Source organism: Myxocyprinus asiaticus, chromosome 6, assembly GCF_019703515.2.
Source record: "Myxocyprinus asiaticus isolate MX2 ecotype Aquarium Trade chromosome 6, UBuf_Myxa_2, whole genome shotgun sequence".
Classification (NCBI taxonomy): domain Eukaryota; kingdom Metazoa; phylum Chordata; class Actinopteri; order Cypriniformes; family Catostomidae; genus Myxocyprinus; species Myxocyprinus asiaticus.
In genome coordinates, this window is record NC_059349.1 from 38,243,626 (window position 1) to 38,264,998 (window position 21,373).

The window sequence follows — 21,373 nt, forward strand, 5'->3', positions numbered from 1 at the left end:
GTCAAGGGAACACAGAAGTTAGAAATCATGGCGGAGCGCAGGAGACACAAGAAGCGAATTCAGGTACCAGATATGGGAGGTGTATTATTTAGCAGCGCTTGCGGGCGCATTTTTGGCGCTCCTGTTATATTATGCATGGCATCTTTTGGCAGGGATCTAAAACGTATACACTTGTTCTATGGGTTTTATGGTAGCGTTTCCGTTTTGATATAGCTTCACTATGAATAGTCTCTTGTCTGGTGACACAGTTGGCCATCTTAGCTCGACTTGCAGGCTGTTCTATATAACCAGCTGTTGTCTCTTATGCTTAGCGCATTTTTTTAACCTAATAACGCCCATAATACGTCTACACCGCTTCTTCACGCACCGTTGAGATTTAACATTAAAGTTGCGATCTGTTTGTGATATCTTACTGGGAGAACGATAAATTCCACGACAGTATAGAGGCTGTCAATCAAACACCTCTCTGCAACATTTGTGAAAAGCAATGAAAATATGACCATTATAATAATAATGATAATAATAAAAAACTATTATTCTGCTAAATAAAACCTAAAAATAACTATTAGACAACGTTCTTTGCAAGTTCTTATTCGTTTGTCAAACAGAAACCTCCCTGCAACGTTCTGGAAAGGTTAGTTTATGGTTATAAGAAGAAAAACAAAAAAGAAATAAAGTGAGTGTTCACAGAACTTTAGGAGTTGGTTCCTAAAATAAAGATGACCAAATGTGAACTATACAATATTGTTTGCTGGGAGATGCCATGTAGACAGCTGGAAAATACCAGGCTCTGGAAAAGCCACGTTACAGTACTTCATACTGTATTGTGCATCACTCGTGTTTTGGATAACAACCCCACTTTATAAACATAAGTGTCGCTCATAGACGTTGTGATGATGTGAATAGTGCTGTGAATCGCCCAAATGGCTCTCCAGATCACACATTTGTGTCCATTTGCAGAGTGCTTCAAGCTTTTTCCAACTATCTAGACATGCATAGCAACGTCAGTACTTAGTCAAATTAAAGGACCACATTATTTGAATAAGCCCCAGAGGGGCTGTCTTAAGGAAAATATTCCAGGTTCAATACAAGTTAAGTTCAGTCAATAGCATTGTGGCATAATATTGATTACAACAAAAATTTATTTTGACTTGCCCCTTCTTTTCTTTAAAAAAAGCAAAAATCTGGGTTCCAGTGAGGCACTTACAATGGAAGTGAATGGGGCCAATCTGTAAACGTTAAAATACTCACTGTTTCAAAAGAATAACCATAAGACATAAACAATATGGGTTTTAACATGACTGTAGTGTGAAAAAATCACTTACTAACCTTTTGTGTGTAAAGTTATAGCCAATAGCCGTGACGATGTAATGTCAACAAACCCTAAAACTACTGTAAAAATGACCATTTAAAAACTTTACAGCTCAAATAATACATGTTTTTTTACAGAATTAATGAAAATGATTTTATAAAATTATATGCTTCACATTTCTGCCTTTAAACCCTCCAAAAATTGGCCCCATTCACTTCCATTGTAAATGCCTCGGTGTAATCTACATTTGTACTTTTTTTTTTTTTTTTATAGAGAAAAGAAGGGACGAGTCCAAATAAATTTTTGTGGTAATCAACATCAGCAGGTTTTCTGGAATAAACAGAACGTTATGTAAGAATAATGGAGTATTGGGTAATGATGTGCTGTCTTGATAAGAGAACCATTCTCTGTGGTTCTTTTGCATGAGTACTTTTTCTCTTATGCAACAGGTTGAAATCCACTGTCATTGCTGTTCGGACAGTTTCCTTACAGTGCTGCTTTATTGCATAGTATGATCTTTAAAGAATTTATTGTGTAATGGTAACCATGTATGCACTGTAAAGGCCAAGTAAATAAAAGAGGCACATTCCCACTCAGACTCAAGTGGTAGATGAGAAATTATGCATTATTATACTTTTAACAATCAATAGGTAACCAAAACTTTCCATATCAAAGCATTTAGCTCTCTGATTTTTAAAAGTTGCCAGTTTCACTGTTTGTGTCCAAGCTGAACCATATGGATAGTGCATCTGGATGTGTTTCTCTCAAGTGTACTGATGCCAGTTAGAGACACTTGTTAAGCAGTTTATCTGAAGCCAGCAGCCTGTAATATATACAGCAGCTTTTGCTAAGACCAAACCATGATCCCTAACTGATAAAACCAGGGCCTTCAAAATGGAAAATGTACTGCAAGACTAGTTTTAGTCTACCAAGGCAGAATTGAGACAGTAAAAATGTTTGACCAATTAAAATGCGTTGACCAGTTAAATAACTTCTTTTTAGAAAATTAAATTGAATATCAGGCAAACCAACACTCACAACAACTACACTAAGCCCTGACAAATATAATATTTATGTGGTTATTTATTCACAACCTCTGTTCACATTGAACATGAAACAGCTGTGCGATGTGACAAAATCACAGCCAACCAGAAGATATTTGATGTTTTATGTAAAGTTATGTGGAGTGGGATTTTGGAACAATAAGATTTTAAAGTGGGCAGGGCTACCCAGCAAGATGGCAGTGATAGAGAAAAGTGATCGACAAAATGTCCTTTGCTTATTGCGCCTAGTTAGGACAAAAACTCAGATTTACATGGAATTTGCATCATGTTCGCATGGTGTAACTGAAGCATGACTGGAGAATTTTTGGAGCTCAGATTCTACCTTGATACCAAGACCTTTAGTTCATGAATCCAGCTATGCCTGGTAGAGGTAGAGCGATATATCAGTTTTACCAGTTAATCGGTGCTGATAATTGTTTTTTGGAACTATCGGTTAAAACGGCTTGGTTCTGCAGTATAACAGCAGCCTCTTTATGTGAAACAAAAACAGTCACTGACACCTTGTGGGGATTTGCGGTATCTAAATCTTTTGTCATTCTCACTTCAATGCATATTTTGTTGTTTTGAGTAGAGAATCAGCCGTTTTAAATTGAAGCAAGGGCATGCAAAGAAAAATGCGACTATGGAAACGTACCCTCGTCAGCACATACATCGTGTCTCCAACTTCATATCTTCTGAACAATAATAAACTTATTAAACCTCATCTGCTGAAATACACTCATTGAGCACTTTATTTGGAACACCTGTACACCTACTTATTCAAGCGATTATATAATTAGCCAATCGTGTGGCAGCAGTGCAGTGCATAATATCATGCATGTATGGGTCAGGAGCTTCAGTTAATGTTCACATCAACCATTAGAATGAGAAAAAAAAAATTGATCTCAGTGATTCCGACCATGGCATGATTTTTGGTGCCAGAAGGGCTGGTTTGAATATATCTGCAACTACTGATCTCCTGGGATTTTCACACACAATAGTCTCTAGACTCTAGAGTTTACTCAGAATGGTGCAAAAAACATCCAGTGAGCAGCAGTTCTGTGGACAGAAACGCCTTGTTGATGACAATTAATAATTTGGTTAATACCTAAATAGAACATTGTAACATTGACTACGTTTACATGGATACCAGAAAGTGGGTTATTGTGAGAAAGCGGCGTATTGTGAGAAAGCAGCGTTCATGTTTACATGCACTCTATAACCAGCGTACACTTTATTCCCGTATACATGTGGCTCGGTCAGTAAGCAGCTTTCTCCAGAGCAACATAATTACCCCACAAAGCTTGTGTAAATAACTAAAATGGTATCTGAGGAAGACTTCACTATTTAATTCTCTGTTGCTTCGCTTTATTTTCAGATATTCCAGAGTTATTGCTGTGCTTGTTTCCTTACCTTTCTATTGCGACCTGCAGCGGAATTGTGCTTCAATAGTGGGGTTTCCCTTTACGTAAAACTCTGGGATTCCCTCAGTGTACAAATGCATATACATGAATTTGGGGGACCATCAATATTTTACAGTGGTGTTTATAAATCGGTATAGTTTATAGTGTATGTTTCCCACTGTACTCCCAGAAATGTTTTGTTGACTTGTTGTTGGGGTCCATCCTATGACGTTTGTTATTGTCTCTGTTCCACACATGCGCACTCTTCAAAAACATGTAAGAACGCCACGTATGTGTTTACATGGCCACATAAGCAGCTTTTTCCGGGAGAAACCTAGGTGTGTTAAACTGCCTTCTCTTAATCCCTTAAACGGTGTAAGGAAATCGGCGTTCTAATTTACATGATGTTTCAGAATGCCACTTTCTGCAAAAACCTTGGAATAACCCGCTTTCTTAAGTGCGTGTAAGCGAGGTCATTGAGTCAGGACTCTGTCAAAATAAGAGTTCCTGGTTTGTTTCCGGCTTTTTTATGTTTGAAAATCCCACGTTATGCACCAAATCTTCATTTCTCTGATCGTTTTTGGGATTTGTGTTGAAAAATAAACTACTACTGGGATTTTATTCATTTTGAACTCTTGTGGCCTCTTTGTCTGTGCCCATCATAGTAAGGAAAGACTGAAGAAATCATTTAACATTCTATAAATCATTTGTTGAATGATCGGCCAATTAATCAGCCTTTTCCTCCAACTTAGTTATCGGTATCAGCAAAATCCACTATCAGTTGACATCTAATGCCTGGCGCTGGTATTCATTCATTGGTTAAATGAATGCTGTCTCAAATAGACTGGTTTTGTGGGTTTTTTCATATAGTGTGGTCACACTATGATTAATGATCTTTAGCTCCATAAAGTGGGTCAATGAGGACATAGCCTAGCTTGTTTGGAGCACATTATGAATTGAACGAGTAATTTCAGGCTTATAAGTAGTTTTAGATGTATTGACTAGTGGACTAAAGGGAGGTCTTGCTGTCAGCATGCAAGATTCAAGGCACTGTTTCAGAAGGGTTAGTTGAGTCAACTTTCTACATTGTCATTCACCTTCCCTATTCCCTCTTCTGTAAGCACTGGCTGCTCAAGCCTGAAATACAACAGATAATGCCTGTCTGTTTCACACTCTGGATACCAGAGAGTTTTGTGGTAATAAGACATTTATTGACAAATAGGCTACAAGTTAATTGAGTGAATTATGAATTATGCTGTGAATAACAGACCCACCCCTTGACTAAGAACAATGGTACTGTGTCAGAAAGCAATGAAGAACTTTATTTGAGACAGCAGTTCATCAATGTTGTTTTTAAATGAGAAATTCATCTAATTGTTTAGGAGGTCAGTGAACCCACCAAGGATGAGAAGGCGGTGGCCAAGTACCTGCGCTTTAACTGCCCCACCAAATCCACCAACATGATGGGACATCGAGTGGATTACTTTGTTGGTCAGTGTGCTCCTTCCTGCCCTTCATTCTTAACATCGAGATTTCATTTAAAGAAATTATTCTGGGTTCAATACAAGTTATGCTCAATCAATAGCATTTGTGGCATAATATTGATTACTACAAAAATTCATTTTGACTTGCACCTCCTTTTCTTTAAAAAAAGCAAAAATCTGGGTTCTAGTGAGGCAATTACATTGGAAGTGAATGGGACCAATCTGTAAACGTTAAAATAATTACTGTTTCAAAAGTATAGCCACAAGACAAACAATATGTGTGTTAACTGTTAACATGATTTTAGTGTGATATAATCACTTTTCTGTGTAAAGTTATAGCCAATTTTACAACTTCCTTGCAATGATGATGTAATGTCAACAAACCCTAAAATTACTGTAAACGATTATGATTTTGACTAAATGACTTTACAGCTCAAGTAATACATGATTTTTAACAGAATAATTAATATAAGTGCTTTTATAAAATTATAAGCTTCACATTTCTGCCTTTAAACCCTTGGCCCCATTCACTTCCATTGTAAGTGCCTCATATGTAACCTCAATTTTTGCTTTTTAAATTTTAGGGATGAGTTGAAATAATTTTTTTGTGGTAATAGATATTATGCCACAAATTCTGTCGATTGAGCTTAACTTGTATTGAACCCGGAATATTCCTTTAAGTATTTTTGTTTAGGTTTTAGCTATCGCTGTAACATTTCACTTAGTGCCATTACTGAACAAAATGTTTGCTCTGATTTCATCAGCCTCCAAAGCAGTGGACTGTCTGCTCGATTCAAAGTGGGCCAAAGCCAAGAAGGGCGAGGATGCTTTGTTTACAACCAGAGAGTCAGTGGTGGACTACTGCAACAGGTGCTTTCAGTAAACCTAGTTATTTTCTCCCAGTTGACAAGCTATTGAATTGCAATGCTCTTCAAATTACATGAATCTCTTATTCTGATGATTTGACAGGTAAACTAGTAACAAAAGTCTTGTCAATGAATAATGCACTTTTTTTCCATATATTTTTTAGAGAATTGAGTAAAAATTGTATGAAATGTTCATTTAATTTCAGAAATTTTGTGTACATCCCATTTGTTGTCATTAAATTGTATTATATCATACAGTATATATCGGCATGATATCGTCTTTTACCAGCCTTCTCTCTGCATCAGCCATTAAAGAAAAAAAATATCAGCCACTAATCTTAATTTTCACAGGCTTCTAAAGAAGCAGTTTTTCCACCGAGCCCTGAAAGTGATGAAGAAGAAGCCAGAGAAAGATGTCAAGAAAGAAAAGGAAAAGGAGAAAGAAAAAGAAAAAGAGAAGGCTAAAAGTGACAGCGGCAAGGAAGAGGAGAAAAAGGGCAAAAAGGAGAAAGACAAAAAGAAGGAACCTGAAGCTACAGACACAAAGAAGGACAAAAATGTATGACTAAAATTTCAGACACGATTAACCACAAACACATGTCCTGTTTCTCATGAGATCTTTTTGTATACGTGCACATCACGGCTTGGCTTTTAAAGGCTCTTTTCTGTATGTTTAGGATGACAGTCCAGGGTCTCCAAAGAAGAAGAAGGATGTGAAAAAGAAGTTCAAGCTAGAACCTCATGAAGACCAACTGTTCTTGGATGGAAATGAGGTCAGACTGAACTGCATTCTGAGAGTAATAGCTAACATATGCTTTTAATCTTGCATGCAGAAAGTATTTAGAAAAGAAAATGTTTTTTTGTTTAAAGAAAAACTCAACTAGATGAAAATGCACACGTTAGACATTGTTTGTATTGCTTTGTCTTCTCTACAGGTGTATTTTTGGATTTACGATCCAGTCCATTTTAAAACCTTTGCCATGGGATTGATACTAGGTAGGATTTATTCCAGGGGTCTGCAACCTTTTTGACTCGTCATTTAATAATTTTATTCTCTGTGTGCCAGTGGTAGTACACATGCTTCAGTAGTGATGGAAGAAGCTAAGCTTTTTGAAACTTAGCAAAACGATTCACTGTTTCAAAGCGCTTGTAACAACGCATGCAGAGGACATCTGCTAGTCATGTGTGTTAATGCAATGGGAAGATTTAAGTCAAAAGCAGCTACAATGACACAATGCTTTGAAAATTATTAACAGATGTATATTTTTTCCTTTAAGGACAATCTACAATATCCTAAAAAAATGTATCTTTGCAGAATATGTAGATCATATACAAGTTAACATTTTTATGAGCATCAATTTTTAAAATGATTTTAATTTAAGTTTGTCTTCATACTTCTTTTTTATGATTAACATTTTTATTAAAACACAGAAAAGTAAAACATAAATACGCAGAATCAACTTTTAACACCCACTACCACCCCTCCACAGCCCCACCCCTACCCTCAACAAACACCCCTGTGGTCATACATGAGCACATACAAAAGAAAACAAAAACAAAACAACTAATAAAAATATATATATATAAAAATCACACACATTAATAACTACCCCTCTCTCTCCATTGATCCACCCCGAGAACCCTCCAAGAACGCCAAGTATCTACCCCATTTCCCATCAAACAACTCCAAATTCCCCAGTCTTCTATATGACCCTTCTTCTAAAGCTGCCACCCTCCCCATCTCCGAGCACCACTCCTGAAATGGGGGTGCTCCAGCCGACTTCCAACCTCTCAAAATCACCTGTCTGGCGACCATAACACTGGTTAGGACCCAATCCTCCACATGTTTATTCCCCACATTGATGAACGCCCCATCTCTCAAAATACAGAGTCTGGGGCAAAATGAAACCCGAGTGCCCAATACGTCACATACAAAACTCTGAACCCTCAGAAAACATGGGTTGTGTCGCCTTCCTCCGATTGGCATCTCCAGCAGGTGGGTGTGTCTTTAAGACCAAGCCTGTACAATCTAGAGGGGGTCCAATAGAATCTATTTAAAATCTTGAATTGCATAAGGCGAACCCTTGCATCTCTAGATACAGACTTGACATTTTTTTGGGCTCCGTCCCCAAGTCTCTGAATTAACAGGGAGTAATACACTGATGCCTCATGACCTTTTCCAAAAGCAGTAATCACCTCTCCCAGAGTATCTGCCACTTTAGGGGGGTTTATGCTACTCCCAGAAACAATATGGGGCAGGTTGGCGCAGCTGTAAATACCTATAGAACTGAGATCTGGGAATCCCAAAATGTTGAACCAAATTCTCAAAAGATCTCAACACTCCACTCTCATATAGGTCACTGAGTGTAGTAACCCCCCTCACAATCCACTCTGACCAGCAGAAAGGGGACTTATTAATACATAATTTTGGGTTCAGCCATATGCTTGAGGCAACATTAAAATAAATGTCAGAATTAAACACTCTGGACACTTTTGTCCATACAGAGTGCAAATGCGAGATAACGGGGTGTTACTTATCTTCTCCGATTAGTTTGATAGAAAGGTTTTGCAGTGCGAAATAGGGGCAAGAACTTCCTGTTCAATACAAAGACAGGGAGGGGCTCTCTCAGGTGGAAGCGACCAATGAGCCAAATGTCAAAACCGAATGCATAATAATAAAACAAAATCTTGGGTAGGCCTAGCCCACCTTTGTCAATCGGCCTATGTAACCTATTAAAATGTAATCTAGGACACTTACCATTCCAAATGAAGGTCTTCACTATGCTATCAAATTGCTTGAAATAAGAGAGGGGGACATCTACACGGAGAGATTGTAGCAAATAGTTAAATTTTGGAATACAATTCATTTTTAACCTTCCCAATCATAGATAAATGTAATGAAGCCCACCTGCCCACATCGCTCGAAAACCTTTTTATTAAGGGATCAAAATTAACTATAACTAAATCAGACAAATTTGCTGGGAATAAAATGCCCAAATACGTAATGCCCTGTTTGGGCCACTGGAAGGCACCCAGCTGGAAAGCCGTTACTGGGCAGTACACTGTCAGAGCCAAAGCTTCGGCTTTAGACCAATTGACTCTGTATCCTGAGAACTTAGAAAAGGAATTAATAGTCATATGGAGGTAAGGCATAGATCTAGTGGGGTCGGGGACAAATAATAAAATATCATCTTCCCAAATAAACCCCACCTGATCTATATGTATAAGAGATGTCATAACTTAATCGGTTAGCCAACATGTTTGACAATATTTTAATGTCTAGCTGGATCAGGGAAATTGGACGATAACTCTTACACCTGCTTGGATCTTTGTCTTTTTTAAGAATCAGACTGATCTGGGCTTGTGTCATGGTTGGCGGAAGCTTTCCATTCTTTAATGATTCTGTATAAACTTCTAACAAAAGTGGAGCCAGTTCTGTAGCATAAGATCTAAAAAACTCAACGGCAAAGCCATCTGGCCACGGAGCCTTGCCTGTAGGCAAGGCCTTAATTACCTCGCCAAGCTCCTCCAAGGTTATCTCAGAATCAAGAGAATTTTTTTGCTCAGTCGTCAGTTTAGGGAGTTCTAATGGTTCCATAACATTTCTAATATCCTCATCAGTAGACGAAGACGTGGAACTATAGAGATCAAGATAGAATTCTTTAAAAGCTTTATTAATATCAATGGCCGAGGTAAAAATTTCACCACCAGCAGATTTCACTGAGGGAATGGTATAAAAATGTTCTCTCTGCTTTTATATATCTAGCCAAAAGCTTCCCTGCTTTGTCCCCTGACTGTCTTTTCCTGAATAACCAAAACTCCACCTTTCGCGACAAAATAGTATTATATCTGTATTTCAATCGGGTCAATTCTCTGAGGCCGTCAGACGACATTCGGTGCTTCAGCTCTGCCTTGGCACTTTTAATATTCCCTTCCAACTCCACGAATTCTTGTGCTTTGGATTTCTTAAAGAATGAGGCATACTGTATGATCCGACCCATAAGAACCGCCTTAAGTGCCACCCAAGCCACATCCACAGAGGATACTGAGGAGCAGTTGGTCTCCATATAAACATTGATTTCAGCCTTTAACATTTGTTGGAAATCAGGATTTTGCACAAGGGATACATTAAAGTGGCAACTATATGATTTATTTTTCTCCATATGTGGCAACACCTCTAAACTCACCAGGGCGTGATCTGAGACTAAAATGTTTCCAATTGAACAATCAACAACAGAAGAAATGAGGGACTTAGATATAAAAAAAACAAAATCTGTTCTAGAATAAATCTTATGGACTGATGGAAAAAAAATTATAATCCCAACCAGATGGGTTTAAAAGTCTCCAAATATCTGTAAGACCAAGATTTTTACACATCCTGTGATGTGTCAGTGTTGCTCTAGGGAGCTTACACACTTTTGCTTCACTATGATCAAGGACTGAAACAATCAATAGATTAAAGTCTCCTCCCAGTATTACATCATGAGGTGTGCCAGCGGCTCGCAATTTCCCTTCAAGATCTATAAAAAAGCCCTGATCGTCAGCGTTAGGTGCGTAAATATTAGCCAAAATCAACCTTTGCCCCTGAATTTCTGCTAAAACAATAATGACTCTTCTTTATTTATCTTTAATCTGTTTGAGACATATGAATTGTAGATGTTTACTTATCAATGTAATGACTCCCCTGCTCTTAATTGAGCCAGCACTAAAGAAAACATGTCCACCCCATATCTTCCCAAATTTTTCAGCTTCTTGCGGGGAAAGATGCATTTCTTGAAGAAACACTATATCATATTTCTTACGTTTAAGAAAAGAAATAACCTTCCTTCTTTTTATGGGGTGCCCCAACCCATTCACATTCCACGTGGAGAGAGACAATCCGCTCATATTAACATTTGACATGTTGACATATTAGAAAAAATATATTGTGTGTCAAAAATAAAACTATAAAGACTACATACCAACATTAGGGCAACAGTCAAACTCCAAACTTCCCCCTGAACCAAACAAACAGAAAAAAGAAAAACGTGCACGGGGTAAATGCACTGGCGTGCATCCCTCTAAACTCAAACAGTCCATGTACGCTTACGAGAGCCCCCACGACAACTTTGCCGTCGGATTGCTCAAGTCCGGTGTTTTTATACACATTTTGTGACACAGAGTTACATAACAGAAAATAATCTATAAAACAAACTCCAGTCACTAGGCAGAATAAACACAAAGAACATGTAGATTCATCCACAAAAATGTGTTTTCCTCCGCAAAACAAGCTCCAGCTGCTAGCGGAACCAGCACAAAAAAAAAAAAATCTGTTCAGTTTCTTCGGACAGTCAAATTAATGTTCAGAGAGCCAGCTGTTCATGAGTGCAGCAAATGACTTAATCCTTCCAATGTCCTGCAAAAAATACTCCACAAAACAAACTCCAGCCAATAGGAGGCATAAACACAAGGAACATGCAGATTCATCCACAACTGTCTCGAAGGAGTGTTATTCCACAAAACAGACTCCAGCTGCTAGGCGGAACCAGCACAAAAAGAAACAAAAAGGCGCCTAGCTTCCTCAGACAGTCAAGTGAATCTTCAGTGAGTCAAGCTCACTTGGCTGCAAAGTGAGAAACACACCTTGACTTCCTCAGTCCATTGATTTGATGAAAGACATCACTTGTTGTGGGCATGTAAATATTTTGCGGACATCCTTAGTATCTATTCTCAATTTGACCGGGAACATCAGTGCAAAAGCGACCTTCCATTGATGTAAGAGTTTCTTGCATTCCATCGATGCATACGTTTCTTGAAGGAGTGTTATTCCACAAAACAAACTCCAGCCGCTAGGCGGAGCCAATACAAAAAGAAACAAAAAGGCGCCCAGTTTCCTTGGGCGGTCAAGTGAATGTTCAGTGAGTCAGGACCACTAGGCAGCAACATGAAAATCACCAAATGGCTTACTCACCCCATTGTCTCTGTGAAGGACAATGCTTGCTGTGGGCATGTAAATATTTTGTGGCCATCCTTAGCATCTATTTTCAATTTGGCCGGAAACATCAGTGCCAAAGCGATCTTCCATTGATGTAAGAGTTTCTAGCATTCCTTGAATCGATCACGTTTCTCTCTTGTCGAATTCGCTGGGAACAAGAAAATGTTGTGGTTCTTCCGAAAAAGCCTTCCTTTACTCCTCGCCTTTCTTAACACGAGATCTTTATCGGATGATCTCAGAAATTTTGCCAGAATTGCTCGGGGCCTGTCTCCCTCAGCCGATCTCCGAGCTGGGACCCTGTGAGCTTGCTCGATTTCCAGCTTATGGCCTGTTATGTTGAGCAGACTCGGAAAGAGCTCGTCTAGGAATTTTACCATATCTCTGCCTGCTTCGTTCTCAGGAATTCCGACAATTCGAACGTTGTTTCACCGATTACGATTCTCAAGGTCTTCCAACTTTTCCCAATTGCGTTCCAAGTCTATCTTGGTCGCTAGTGGATTAGCAGCTAATTCCCTCTCCGATGACTCCAGATAATCAATCCGTTTCCCGACGTCCCTGATTCTTGTAACAATCCGTGAATTTAGTCTCCATCACAGTAATCGATCGACGTATTACAGCAAGATCCTCCAAGTCCGCCATGACCTTCGCCAGCATTACAGACATGCTGGACAGTTGGCGTTGAATCTCTCCCGCCGCACAGTCCAAACTGAGTCCCTGGTCTGCGGCCCTGTCTGGGGTATCAGCTTGAGCATGTAAGTGTCTTTTAATATCTCCAGAGCCCGAGGATTTTGAATTCTTTGACATGTTGACTTCATAGAAATGTTATGTAGCAGGGTGTATCGAATCTCACCGGTTTAAGACACAAAAAGAATTAAAAACTAGTAAAGTGTGCAGAGCTCGCCATTCACACGTCCGACCCCCGCATGGCGCCATGCGACTCCTTAATTAATACTTTTTAATGTTTCTATATCTTATTTTACAGTTTGTGCAATACAATTTTGTAAACAAACGTTACGATGATACTACGCACAAAGTCAGCAGAGCAGGAATCGATCAGTGTGGAATCAAGCGCCCTTTAGAGTCAAAACGCAGTATGACGTATCGAAGCCTCATTTGCTGAAGTCATTTGATTTGGCCAGATTGATACGCACTCCGCAGCACTGGTTCAAAACAAAAGATTTGTTAAGGTTTCGAAACTTTGTGAAGCAGTGTTTCTAACGCACCCATCACTGTGCTTAAGTTTGCCGACCTCTGATATATTTGAATGATTTAGCAATTCTATTTGTGTGTTTTACTGGTTCTTTTACTCATTCAGATCTTTGTGTTTGTTTGCAGTCATTGCAGTTATTGCAGCCACTCTTTTCCCGCTTTGGCCTGCTGAGATGAGAGTTGGTGTGTACTACCTGAGTGTGGCAGCAGGGTGCTTTGTCGCCAGTATACTTCTACTGGCTGTTGGTACGAGTTCTAGACCTTACATTCTTGTTTGGATGGAAAAATATTTTATACTTAAAGGGGATAGTTCACCCAAAAATGAAAATTCTCTCATCATTTACTCACCCTCATGCCATCCCAGATGTGTATGACTTTTTCTTCTGCTTAACACAAACAAAGATTTTTAGAGGAATATATCAGCTCTGTAGGTCAATACGATGCAAGTGAATGGTGGCCAGAAGTTTTGAAGGTCCAAAAAGACGATAAAGCCAGAATAAAAAGTAATCCATATTACAGACCAAAATATAACTCCTTTTTCACTGTACATCTTGTCATTGCAGTCTCTAGGCACAATCATGATTTCAAGCTTCATTACACTTCCTAGTGCTTGACACATGCAAGAGTGCTAGATGGCGCAATAGGAAGTGTAATCGGGCTTGAGATCATGATCGCCAAGGAGACTGCTGTCAAGATTTTTTGCAAAAAAGGAGTTACATTTTGGTCTGTTCTCACCCAAAAACAAGTGGATCACTTCAGAGGACATTGATTAAACTACTGGAGTCATATGGATTACTTTTTATGCCTAGATCTAAAAATCTTCATTTGTGTTCTGCAGAGAAAAGCCATACACATCTGGGATGGCATGAGGGTGAGTAAATGATGAGAGAAGTTTCATTTTGGGGTGAACTAACCCTTGAAAATTGAATTTTATACACTAGGGTTGTGCTGATGTATTGGTATATGTGATTCATTTTCTCAAAATATTGCATCAATACTTTTGATTTTTTTAATTGATTTTTTTCTATAAATGTGTGCATTCATATAATTGTCTGAAGTTAAAGGTGCTGTAATCAATTTTAGCCATTCTGGAATTTCCACAAGCTGAGCCGTTGGATTTGCCGTGTCCCCTCTTTCCAAAACCCAGCACTCCAAAAATACCAAATGAGCTTTATTGGGACTGACATCAAGCAGAAGCCATTGTCAAAAACAATAGCAGCAAAACAGCGCCCTCAACTGACAAGTGTAATGAACAACATGGCATAAAAATAACATTAAGCCTAAATAATTCGCTGCAGCTACAGTACTATGAGAATGTGCAAAATGATTGACAGGTAGAAACCGTCAGAGGCTGTGGCCCGAGAAAGTCACTATGGATCTCTCTTGTGCGTCAGTTTCAGTCATGATCCAATTAGGTTATTGTGATGCAATGAAATGTATTGAATTTTGACATATGCATTGTGATGTGTATTGTATACGCATGTACTGGTATCAAATTGACATTGTGATAATTGCTGAATGCTTTATTGCAGTATATGGTATTATCGTGGTATTGTAGCTATTACATTAAAAAACAGGTTGAAAGGTAAACATACTTCTTTAGTGACACGTTTAATTGCTTTGTTAAACACCAATTTTGCGATTTTAAATGAAAAGATCACAAAAAAAGAACTTTGATGAGAACTGTAAACATTAAAGAAATGAAATGATCATTAACAGGGCTCCCACGGTCATGGAAAACCTGGAAATATCAGGGAATTTAAAATGGGTGTTTTCCAGGCCTTGAAAAGTCATGGAAATTTCTGTAGTGAATATACATTTGAGTTATGCTCCGCTCTAAAATATTTCATCACCTAAAAATTGTTCTTGGTTAGAGCCTGGGTAGAGAAGAACTTGCTCGCAAGTCATAGTGATGTCCGATTTGCGAGTGTCAGTAAACTGTTGGTGAAATGGTTCACAAATCAGTCTAAATTATTCATTAGCAAATCAGTCTGAATCAAAATGATTTCTAAAAATCGTTTCCAGTAGACAAATGACTGGAAAAGTCATGGAATTTCATTGGTCAAAAAAAGAATGGAAACCCTGCTATAAATAAATAAATAAATATTTGAAAATAGTGATCAAGTGGTCAGTATGTCTGAAAGTATTTCCAAACTTCAGACTTTACCCTTTTAAAATGGGGATAATGGATCGCAAGCTTTCCCATTCAGCTATGCTTTTTGTCCTGACAATAATTGTTTCATTCTGCATAAATATTTATAAATTATAATACAATTTACCATCCATAAATAATTCTTACTGCCATGAAATTATATTTTGCATAATTTTTATATAAACAGTTCAGTCCTTTATAACAGTTTGAATGACTCTTTGAAATCGATTGCGTGGCATCAGCGATATCAGTCTTACAAAATTGACTTAAACCATCTTTTATATTGCAGTCCCTAATATAGATATAAAGTCCCGGTCACTTGCAAGTAACTTATGAATAGATGCTACGGTGCGTTCAGAAAAATCTAAACAATTTTGCTAATAGGTTATGTCGATATTTTTATGGTATTTTGTAGGGGTAGGTAAAAATGTCGATTTTCCGATGTATCGCTATCTTCATTTGAACGATCTCGATATCAATTCTTCAATCCCAAGATCAATCTTTTACTCTGTGCAACTCTCCACTACAATGAGAGGAAATCACTCGCATTTGCAACCAAATTTCATGCTATGCGACTAAAATGTATATATTTGGCAACTGGCTGGTAAATGTTTAGATTTCACTCACCGGTAATTGTGTAGTATAGTGGTGGATTATTCAGCAGTGAGATCCTTTCACTGTGTGTTGAGAGTAAAAGTTGTTCAGTGTAAGTTCATTCTAATCATGCATGGCACAGATGAGATAAAGCCATTTGAGTCCTCCCCCGTTAACATGCACTCATCTACAGATGCTCTTTACAGAAATGCTGGGTTTGTTAAAGAGATAGTACCGGTTTTAGCAGGTGTTCAACAAATCAATGTAAATACTGTTAAATAGTACAAATTATGCAATAAAACAGTAATCATGTAACAAAAAAAATTACACTGCCTTGCCAAAAAAAAATCACATACTCTAATATTTCGTTGGACTGCCTTTAGCTTTGATTACGGCATGCATTCGTCGTGGCATTGTTTCGACAACCTTATGCAACGTCACAACATTTATTTCCATCTAGATTTGCATTTTTTCTGAGATCTTGTATTGATGACGGGAGAGTCAAACCACTCCGTAAAGTCTTCTCCAGCACATCCCAAAGACTTTAAAAAGGTCAGGACTCTGTGGTTGCCAATTCATGTGTGATAATGATTCCTCATGCTCCCTGAACCACTCTTTCACAATTTGAGCTCGATGAATCTTGGCATTGTCATCCTGGAAGTTGCCCGTGCGTCAGGGAACAAAATATCTATTGATGGGATAACCTTGTCATTCAGTACATTTAGGTAGTCAGCTGACTTCATTCTATATCTGCATAACCTTGCTGAGCCTAGACCTGACCAATTGAAGCAACCCCAGATCATAACACATAACACCGCCTCCAGAGGCTTGTACAGTGGGCACAGTGGATGATGGGTACATCACTTCATGTGCTTCCTTCTTACCCTGATGCAGCCATTGCTTTGGGTTAAATCTGTACTCATCTTAAATTGGGGTTAAATCTGGACTCATCAGACCACATGACCTTTTTCCATTGCTCCACAGTCCAATCTTTATGCTCCCTAGCAAACTGAAGTCGTTTTTTCCGATTAGCCTCACTAACAAGTGGATTTCTTGTGGCCACACAGATGTTTAGTCCCAATCCTGTAAGTTCTCGTCGCATTGTGTGTGTGGAAATCCTCTTACTTTTATTATTAAACATAGCCGTGAGTCGATTTTTACAATGTGACTTCAAATGTTTTAGTGATCTCCAATCACGATCATTCAAGAATTTTTTCTGACCACATTTCTTCTGCAAAGCTGACGGTTCACCACTATACTTCCACCTTTTAATAATGCGTTGGACAGTTCTTAACCCAATTCCAGTGATTTCAGCAATCTCCTTAGTTGTTTTCTTTGCTTGATGCAGGCCAATAATTTGCCCCTTCTGAAACACAATAACATCTTTTCCATGACCACGGGATACGTCTTCCGATATGGTTGTTTAAGAAATGAGAAGCTACACACTGCATCAGTTAGGGTTAAAAGTATTGTTACCAGCTGAAACATATTAATCACTGCAATAATGATCCAATCATTGGCTCTTAAGTATCTGCTTATTTCAGTCCAAAGGGCGATTTATTTATTTATTTATTTATTTTTGGACCAGGCTGTGTGTTTAAAATATAACATCTTATTGAATACATGGATTTGTTCATTTTTATAAAGCCAGAATGTGACCAAAATTATGAAAAACTAATAAAATATAATTAGTAAAATTAATATTTTCGTAATATACCTAGTTAGAAGGTTCCCTGTATAATTAACAGCATTAGCTGGGAGATAATTCCTTTCATTTGTAAGCAAAAGGTACATTATAACTAAAATATACCCACATGAATCTATTTCAAATTGAAATCCAATTGAATTTAGAGCTTGTGAATTGGAATACAATAGGGAAATCTGTATCAATACCCACCCCTAGTATTTTGAAGTGTCTAACTATTACATAACCATGCATGTTAATTATCGCGGTATACCGGATAACCAAATACCGGCACATAACTTGTATCGTGTTGTGAGGTAGTTTACAATACTCATCCCTAATTGACACTATTACCACAGCATAATTAAAATATTAATTATACATTGTCTTTAATTATGCTAACAACATTTGAAATGCAGGCCAGACATTTATTTTAAGGGATAATTTTTGCCTGCTGAAATTGATTTTAAGGGCATTTTTTTTTACCTTCATAAGGGCATATTTTTCTTACACATTGTGTTGTCCATTTATATCAAATACTTTTTGTAATAATTAATTCATTGAAATTGATTATAAAATGTTAGAAAGTTTTCAAGTACCTTCAAGGGCATTTTTTGCCCCCTCATTTTAAATATCTGCTACACACTCCTATTGTATGTTGCAGTACAGCGTTACTGCCTGATCTATCAAATGGTCATTTCTCATTCACTTTATTTATTCTTCAATTAACTTTTTCAGCTCGCTGCATCCTGTTTCTGATCATCTGGTTGGTGACCGGTGGGCGTCACCACTTCTGGTTCCTACCGAACTTGACTGCAGACGTAGGCTTTATTGACTCATTCCGGCCTCTATACACGCACGAGTACAAGGGTCCACGCTCCAGTTTAAAGAAATCAGGCAGTGAGAAATCAGAAAACAAGGGTGCAGATTCCACCAAAGCACAGAAATCAGACAGTGAGGATAAATCAGACAGCGAGAAGAAAGACGAGGAAGAGGATGAGGAAGACAATAAGGAAGCGGGTGACGGTGAGGGGAGCGAGGAAACCGGCGCCGAACGACAATCAGACACAGACAGTGACAGACGAGAGGATGAAGGATCGCAGCACAGCAACGGCAACGATTTTGAAATGATTACCAGAGAAGAGCTGGAACAGCACACAGAAGAGGAGGAAGAAGAAGAGGAGGAGGAAGAGCAAAGTGAGACAAAGCCCTTGACTGTTCAGACATAAACGTTTGGCCTCACGCCGTGCACAGATACTCCCATGCTCCATGTGGACCTGCTGATGTTTTCTGTCATGTTCAGGAGACATTTCCCATTTCTGTTCTAGCTGAGAAATTCCTCTATGAAAACAGACAGGCTTAAAGGTTAAAAGAGAGCAGAAAACGGCTACGATGACAGTGGAAATCCCAGAAGCAAAGGCTGTTTTGTTTCCCTGAATATGTTTACCCACTATGGATGCGAGCAAACACATTTGGATCATGTATGTCTCACTAAACAAATGGTTTACACCTTCACTTTTCCCGTTTTCTCTTCCTTTTATTGTGTTAATGTTATCTAACGTTGAGGCATTTTGTTTTATAAACATGTTGGTAGTGTTAAGTGTTCAAGAAGGACTAGATAGGTGAGCTTTCAGAATGGTCTTTAACCCACATAAAGGTTCACTTTAAGATCTGAAGATTTAATATTCCATGTTGGCACTTTTTTTTTTTTTTTTACCAACCGTAAATATAAATTGGATGATTTGAATGGACCAACATTTTGTCTTAGCTACCTAATTAGTGTTACTTTCGTTCATTTTAATCACAAATCTGAACGCCATGTGACCTGTGACACATTTCTGTGGAACTCTGGGAGATCTTCCTTAGTTTGGGAAGCAGATGTATTTCTGTGCACTTGCCACACAGTCTGTTACAATTTGCAATCAATCTTTGAGATCCTTGCGAGAAATAGTCCTTGTTAACAGAAACGTAAAGAGAAGTTGTAAAACATTTAAAGCATCCCAGTTGAGTCTTATCAGTTATCATTTGGACAGCATTCAGAAGAGGAAACTACACCCACATTTGTGCCAAAATATGCAGATATTGATGCTTTTCATTTGCATAGCACATACAAATTATGACCAAGTCGCAACACTTTGATTAGCTGCCAGTTAATTACAGTTCAAACATGTCATACCTTGTACAGTATGTCTTTTAAACAGATAGTTCACCCAAAAATTATAATTCGTTCATCATTTACTCACCCTCACACTGTTCCAAACCTGTATGAATTTCTATTATTTCTTCCATGGAACACAAAATGAGTAGTTAGGTAAAACTGGAAAAATTGTTTGCCAGAATTTAATTTTTTTGGGTGAACTATCCCTTTTACTATAGCAACTAGCTGATTAAAATTTTCAATGAATTGCATCATAGCCTCTGTTTAATCATACATGGTACTACTTCCCATCTGGTGTACTAACTCTTAATACAAGTCTTACCTGAGGGGCTGTGGTCCAAAATAGCCTGTTAGTTACTTGGTTTGCATTCTAATAGGGGCCGAGGTCCAATACTATCCTTACATAGGGTTGCATCCTATTGGCTAGAGTATTATTTTACATTAGCTGTTTCTTTTACTCATACTGAGGATGATATTTAAGAGATGAAATACAAATGTATCATTTATATATGGATTCTATAAATCTACCAGATATATTAATGCCAGCAGTTCAGGTGGTGATTAGCTCTATTTAACATGAATACTTTTTTTTTTTATGTCAGAAACGCAGGTTTTGCATTTCATTGTGTTTTATACAAAAATTCTAATCACCAATAAATGTTTTTCATGCTGAAGAATTTGGAAAGATTGTTTCTGAACAATTTATTGGATTTAGGATACAGAAATCATTTTATTGCTGCTTTATTTTGTGGTTTCCTAATGCTCTACTGACATGTCATTTTTAATGCATGGACTGTTGGTGTTTATCACCTGCGTAAAAGAGAGTAGGAACACTGTTTTCCCTATATAACAAAATGAGAAGCATCCTTTAAAATACATGGTCATCTCAAGTTCAACAGGAGCAGCGAACCCCTTTTGAGTGAAGATCTCAATCTTTATTTTTGAAATGGTATGAATCTTGAACCATGTCTGTAAGTAGATGATCTTGTCAGTCAAACCCCTGGAGGTGTTCCTAAACAAATACTATGTATGTTCTCAATATTCTTCATTATTGACTTTAAAGACCTGGATAGACTGGGCATGGCCCGACACTAATGGCATAACTAGTTTTGCATAAAGATGTTTTTTTTTCCCCTCTCTTTTTCTGTTGTCGCTATGAGCAGCAAAGATGTTTTTTTTATTGGCAGAAAATTGTGTCACATTACTGGGTGTTGCAGCACAGTGTCAGTCCGTTATGTGCAAGTGGAGTGTTAAATCATGCTGCATTGCAGCATATTTCTAAAGAGGAAATCACATTATCTTTTTTTTTTTTTTTATCTGGTCAGCCTGTCTTCAACTAATTAATTGTCTGTATTTGGGTCAATATTGAGGACTGTCTTTTTTTGCAATATCTGGAGTATAATTTAAGTGTCTGTTAAAAGTATATCTGTATCTTTTCATTGCAATAAAAATATAGAACGCAGGCTATATGCATTGTTTTGTTGTTGTTAACCA

At 37.9% G+C, this 21,373-nt stretch overlaps 1 protein-coding gene across 1 annotated transcript; it reads left to right on the plus strand.

Annotated features, from left to right (window-relative positions):
* Nucleotides 1-21,341, plus strand: LOC127442049 (translocation protein SEC62-like). Its single transcript, XM_051699721.1, has 8 exons — nucleotides 1-63; nucleotides 5,141-5,249; nucleotides 6,007-6,112; nucleotides 6,460-6,667; nucleotides 6,786-6,881; nucleotides 7,044-7,104; nucleotides 13,418-13,537; nucleotides 18,460-21,341. Exons 1-8 carry the CDS (start codon nucleotides 28-30, stop codon nucleotides 18,948-18,950), a joined length of 1,227 nt encoding a protein of 408 aa, XP_051555681.1. The 5' UTR covers nucleotides 1-27; the 3' UTR covers nucleotides 18,951-21,341.
* Nucleotides 21,342-21,373: the final 32 nt, after the last annotated feature.